Here is a 6,839-nt window from a genome sequence, read left to right as displayed (position 1 = left end):
TTTAAGAGGGGGTGAAAAGTGGGGAAGGTTAGTAGGGAGAGATGGGAAGGTAGTAGCAGAGGGGAAGAGAGGGGGTAAGAAGGGAGGAGGGGTGCAACAAACAGCATGCTTGGATTCAAAATTGATTAGCAGTTTTTCCCAACACTGGTCCTCAAGTCAAACTGACCTGTATGTTTGCAATTCAGCAAAACCCTGTTAATCAGCCATCAATTAAAATCATGCGTTCTGAATTGGGGAAATACCAATTCTCAAGTGTACCTTGAGGAGTAGTGTTGAAAAACACTGGATTAGATGCTGGCATTTCAACTATTAGAATTCGACCAAAAAACAACATTGATTCAATGACATCTTTTCAACATCAGTTATTTGGCTAGAATTGGATGATTGTCTGATGGTTTATCAACCATCAGTCATCGACCTTAACCCTTGTGTTTACAAATGGGGTCCAACCAACCCCACACACGTAAAACTTGTATCATTTGCCACAGTCCTCGCACGCACAAGGGTTATCCATAAATTCAACTTTTGTGATCATAATTCAACAGTGAAGTAACATCTTTTGCAAACAGACCAACAGCGAAGTGGCTGTGTGTTTGGGACATCCCACTCATGTAAATAGTGGGAGTGGACCACTTCACTCCTTGTAGTAAGTTGTAGATGTTTTTGTGTCAATATATCACACACAGTCAGTGATGTTTTTTATGGACAAGAAAGAAAATGTACAGAAAGGAACCCACTATCCTCCACAGGGATTAATTTAAAACGTGATTATCCCTCGCTCAATAATAAAATGCTGTCATCCAGAGCTCCAATGAGGAGGAGAAGACAGGAAGGGGTGTGGCAAAACAACACACATTGATTCAACATTGATCAGACATTGGCATTTCATTCATTAGATTTCAACCACAAAACAACATTGATTCAATGACACATTTTCAACATTGGTTACTTGGCTAGAATTGGATGGTTGTTTGATGGTTGATTCACCATCAGTTGTCGACCTCAACCAAAAATCAACCATTCTGACTATAATTCAGTGTTGAATTACCATCATGTGGTATCTGGGTAGGCATGTTTTCAACATGTAGACTTATAGCATTAACTTTTGTCTCTGACAGTTTTTAATACAGAGTAAATATTTGACTGATTTCCCCCCAAAACAAACACAACTATTTCTAGTTATAAAAAGCAACTAGTTTATTTGTAGTTTTATTTTTCCATTAGTGTGCACACAAAAACAAAAACGAACTCTATCCTCACACAGAGAAATATTCCATTCATGAAGTAATGTTCATTGCATTCATGAAATCAGCTCAAATGTTTATGATTGAAACTCCAGCAAAATGTCTCGCCTTCAAAACCGTGAGGAAACAGTAAGAACAGAATTAGAGCCCAATGTAACTTTCACTTCTGTTCATCTTTGCTTCCATTATGGTTTTAAAATTAACACGGTTCTCATTTCCATTGTTGTGTAACACGGTGGTCACTGCTTTTATTCTCTTTATCAAACTCTATATCTGAGAGTAACATTGAGCAGGAGGAAATAAGTGAATGTTTAAATTTAAAACCAACCTAAAATCGGCTGTGATGCCATTCTGGAAGTGTGATTGTGGTTGCAGGAACATGTGGGTCTGGGAGGATCCAGCTGGTGAATAACTACTCAAAATGAAAGATGCCAGTTCTTTAAATATGTTGCAGTTAGTTTTTCCATGTGGTTTCTTGGCTCTCATGGTGTTTTCGTTTTAATTCTCCTGGTTGTTGTTTCCAGGAAACTGATTAACTTTCTTTCGTTTTTCATTATGCTTTACTGTCTTCATTCAGGAAATAGATGAACAGGTTCAGAGCTACACGAATAAATACATCAGGATGGATAAATCTTCCATGTGCAGACTGGTTGAGGGGACGTTTCGCTTTTCAAGTGAGCCGGAGGGAGTGGTCAGACCTAAGGTGTGCATATCTTCATGTTCATGAATTATGAGCGTCATTAACATTGGATTGCGCTCCCAAGTGCAAAAATACTAAAGCATCAAGTTGTGTGCAGGAATTTTGGGGAACTAGATGATCTTGGACTATTTTAACTTTATCTTTTTCAATATTTCTGCAGGTCTTTTTTTTTTGTCTTGTAACTTTTGGTTACAACAGCAAGGCTAAATTTTCCTGTCTTTTTGCAGGAGCTGGAATTTACACTAGCTGAGATACAGTTAATAGGCTTTTTCGAAGTTGTCTTTGACGACCAGCCTCCATTTGAATGGTCTTTAATGAAGAGCACGGATGAGGTCGTTTGGTCTGCTGTCATCAGATCAGGTACCAGTGCTTTTAACTGGAGAAATACACACTTTAACATTGAAAGGAATCTTACAGGACAGTGGTTTATGACTTGTGCTTAGGAGAATGTTTGCACTGAAGAGGCACTGTGTGTGTTTTGTATTGAGCCATCCTGAATTTGACTTATTCTGTTAAATACATTTGTATATTTTTCAGTAGATTTATTTTAAAGACATATTCATGTCGTATTCATGCCCCTGTTAAAAATACAGACAGAGCATGTAACTATATTCTTTATTTTTAAGTAACTTAAAAATATGGAGTTGATTGCCAGAACTTCTCTGATACTAGTTTACTTGTTTTATTTTATTTCGAACAGACAAAAGTAAAATCAAGAAAGAAGAAAAAAAATGATAAACGTTCAAACAAATTATCATGCCCAAGTGACATGCAATATTATCTGTTCGAAAAGGAGCAGGTAGAAGATACAAGATCTTAGAAGTTCATACTCATCAACTTCTAATCAATTAAATGTCGACATTTGTGTCTTTAACCAGAAAGACACAAATTATTTCCACCTTACATGATATTTAAATCTCACATTCTCATCTTCAGATGTCCAATTATTTAAACACTTTTTTATATCATCAAAATTCCCATGAAATGGCTATTTGTCCTTTTTCCATTTGTCCATTGTTGCTCAAGCAATTTTCTCAACATACAATTTAAAAAACACAAAGTTACAAAAATACATTTTATCAGGTTCTACTTGTATGCCTTCTTTTTAATCTACATGACATTTTACATCTGACCAATGATTTCATCCCTCTCAAAAATGTCTTAAATTTCTACTTTTTATTCATATTTTATTGAGGCCAAAAGGATTACCAATCATACAGTAAAGTTAAACTGTCCACAGGGATTTTATGCTGGTTTGTAGTTTGATTTTTGTTAGAACATGGACGATGTCAGTTTTTTTTTTTTTTTTTTTTTCTACAGACGACTGGTGGGCTGCATTAAAAGAAAACCAAGGGAAAAGAGCCATATGTATGTTTTTTTTTTTAGCTTTTAGTTAGATTTTCTATCATATTTTTCAGGTTTTCCAGTGTCACTAACATTGTAATCATTTCTGTCCCACAGGTGAAGGTGAGAGTGTTCTTACAGTGTACATCTTTTGGTCACTTACTGGACAAAAGATGGGTTTAGTTACTAAACAAAACTTTTCTGGTTAATTTGAGTCATTTTTCCAGTTGAAGCGAAAAATGAGACAAAGATCCATCGGGGTCAGGACCTGTCAGAGTTAGATCTCCTGCAGGTCGCCGAGAACTTTGGGTCAGAGTGGAGGCAGGCAGCCATCTACTTAGGCCTACTGAGCAAAGACCTGGATGACATCCTGGAGACGGAGAAAGATGTGACCATGCAGAAGCATAAGATGCTGGTAAAGTGGAAGAACGGAAGGGGGCAAGGAGAAGCTACTGCGTCTGCCCTGTTGGAAAGTTTGAAAGATATGGAGGACTTGTCCAATAACTTTCGCAACATTCTCAAAGGTACTGTCTAAAGATTTAATCCATTCTTAAGTTTTCTAAAGATTTCAAAGTAATACTTTAAACTTTGGCTTCTTTGGTGGATCAATGTTGAGCCATTTGATGGATCAATGTTGAGGCATTTCATCTGTCTACAGCACTGCATTGTGCAAATTCTGCTGAAAAATTCATAATATTCCAGTAGTAAATTACTGTTACTGTTATACAACCCATCGCTATCTTGACTGGATGAATTATTATGCTTCTATGTTTACAGCTTGCCCAGTGTTGCCCTCCTTCTCTGTCCCCTCTCATTGACTTTAGCCCAATGTTTGATTATTTATCTATCCAATTCATACTTTTGTTGTTTTTCCTCCAAACCAGTGTGCAAAAATATTTAACCAGTTTATACCAGTGTACTAAAAAGAGGCCAAAAGTTACAGGCCTCTTTTCAAAACACTGAAAAGAGGCCTGTAACTTTCGCAGCTCCCAACAGGTACAGAGAAAGTGCAGCATGGAGTAGCATAGCCAAATAATTAAATGTTTTTTTTTTCTTTTCTGTTGTGTCTGCTTTTAGATTTATTGAAAGCAGATGATGAGTCCATGGACGAATAAGCTTCTACATAAAAAATGGATTCAACAAACTGCAGCAAGGATCTCAGGAGTTTGATGAAGTGTCATTGACAAGTGGACCAAACTTCACCTCTTTCATTTTTATTTTCTACACACCAAACAATAACTTTTGTGTTTACATTCTAAATGTGCCAAAATCCGTATCCCATTACATGTTCATGAAGGTTTCATTTGTGAACAATGGCAGGTCAGTGGCAAGTGAGGTGTGTGAATGTGTGTGTACCATTTTAGGTAAAATCCTGTGGAATATTTTATAAAACTGCATTAAAACAGATTCATATGCCATCGTTTACTCATCATGTGAGTGACTCAGTGGAAAGATGAAGACAACTGGGTGAGTCTGGCTGTGTGAATTGGTTTGTGTGGTCAGTAACTGAAAAAGTGCTATGTAGAAATTTGATCTAATTACCATTTACGTTCACCATGTTCTTTATATATCGTTTTATCTGTTACAATTCATTTTACTTGTGATGCAATTTTATACGCCTATTAACGGCATGTAAATAAAATAAAAGCAGCTATTTTTTTTATTGCGTACCAGACAAGAGTAAATATGTTGTATTTGTAAAATAAACCTGTCTGATGTATTCATTTGGTGACGGTCTAAAAACAACATTCGTCTTAAATGATCTCCAAATCAATGTAGAGTTCTGGAAAAAAAAGTTATTAGTTTTGTGAATCAGCATTGTTGTTTTGCTAATTTTAAAAAAAATCTTGTTATATGAAGCCTGTACTTATTAGGCACTTATTTTGACTGCCAAAGCACTGGCACTGGAACTGAAAATCTGATGCTAAGTTTGCATGGAGTTTGCTGCATGGCCAGCATAAATAATCACTCTTTACATCATTAAGGGCACCAAACACTAAAACAGGAGAGAATGGCTGCAAGAGACGTATATTAAAACTATATTATTTGTAAGCAAATCGATTTCATAAAGTATTTTCCTGCCCATCCATTGAGCAGTCTGCTATGTAAGCCTGAAGAAGAATCCTGAAATTTTGTCTTTTTCAGGATTAAGATTCATTTGGAAAATGATTACCCTTCAAAGAAAATGAAAAGCTTATAAAAGTCACAGGGAACTGATAATATGAATTGGATTTTTGTTGTTAACTGTACACTACTTGGTAACACTGTTAAGTAAAAAACCAATTGTCAGTTGAGCTGAGCATTTAAAGCATTATTTGAATTGATTAGGAATCTTATTTGAACTAAAGTTGAGAGCTCACTCGAGCAAAGGGGTTTTATGATATTAATGTGATACATTAAAGTTGCAGTAGGTAATTTTTATAAAAATGATTTTTATTAGTATTTATTTTCAAAAACAAAGCCTAGCCGTGTGATCCATCGGAGAAGGAGGATGGAGGTCCCAGGTTCAGGTGCTGTATCAGACTTCCAGAGGAGGAGGTTAATAATTTTTGCTTAATTTCTACTCTTTTTGGCAAAGTCTCGACCCTCCCACAGTTTTCCTGAGACACTCAGGAAGAGCATGGCAGATGTCATGGTCGGCCAACCGGGTGACCATTAGTTCCTCACTTCGCTAAACCACACAAAAAAAAAAGAAGAAGAAGAAAAAAAGCTGTTACACCAGCGACCTGCCAGAACCACACACACGGTAAAAAGCCCAGACGGGCTTCACTTGACCCGTCCGAGAACTACGGGAAGGCTAAAATATTATTATTATTATTATTTTTATTTTTATTATTATTTTTATTTTATCTAGCTTCACTTCATAGTCACATTTAGCCAAGTATACTTGCTGCAGCGAGGTCCTTCTCCATTTAGCTTACAGAAGGAGCGCAAAGCCGGCAAACAAAAGTAAACTGACCAATAAGGTTTAGAGACGTTGGGCGTGCCCACTCCAAAAAAGTTATATATATATTTATATATATAACTTTTTTTCCCACTTAAAGGGTAATTTAAAGGTATGCACAGTATGTACAGCTTCAGGTGCTACTGGTCCTGTCAGTAAAACATGAGACAGCTAAAATGTTAAAAAAAAAAATCAAGCTCCACTGCCTCCTGCCTGTGGTTCTACAGGCCATAATTTGATTGTTTTTTGTAAGAAATAATAAAAACACAATTCTTGACTTACTGGCCAGAGCACCAACATGTTTTACCAGCCCCCTTGTATAGCTCTCCATAGGTAATATCACTGGTGGTTTAGTAAATGATTTACACCCAAATAAAACATGAACATTTCCATACCAAATTATTTGGTTTCAGATTCATGATGATGACCAATGTTTGAATCCCATGAGACAGAAGAAGAACAAACCTCACTACAAGACTTACACAGCTGTAAATCTCCACAAAACCTATTTTTTTTTCTTTTTATTTATTGAAAATTATTTTTACTATTCCATGGATCCTCCTCACAAAACAAAACACACAATTTCCTTTTTGCTGCAAGAACACAC

General features: G+C 36.2%; 1 protein-coding gene across 1 annotated transcript in view; it reads left to right on the top strand.

The window, feature by feature from the left end:
* Positions 1-3,209, top strand: part of LOC103148109 (caspase-1-like) — a 23,637-nt gene extending 20,428 nt beyond the window's left edge. Inside the window, exons 16-17 of the mRNA XM_016678975.1 lie at positions 1,822-1,947; positions 2,172-3,209. Of these exons, the coding sequence (XP_016534461.1) occupies positions 1,822-1,947; positions 2,172-2,387 (342 nt within the window). The 3' untranslated portion in view covers positions 2,388-3,209. The remainder of the gene's footprint in view (positions 1-1,821; positions 1,948-2,171) is intronic.
* The last annotated feature ends 3,630 nt before the right edge of the window (positions 3,210-6,839 follow it).

The sequence above is a fragment of the Poecilia formosa genome, unplaced genomic scaffold, assembly GCF_000485575.1.
Source record: "Poecilia formosa unplaced genomic scaffold, Poecilia_formosa-5.1.2 Scaffold197, whole genome shotgun sequence".
NCBI classification, from domain to species: Eukaryota; Metazoa; Chordata; class Actinopteri; order Cyprinodontiformes; family Poeciliidae; genus Poecilia; species Poecilia formosa.
Note: the sequence above shows the minus strand (reverse complement) of the source record. Positions and strands in the feature narration are given on the sequence as shown.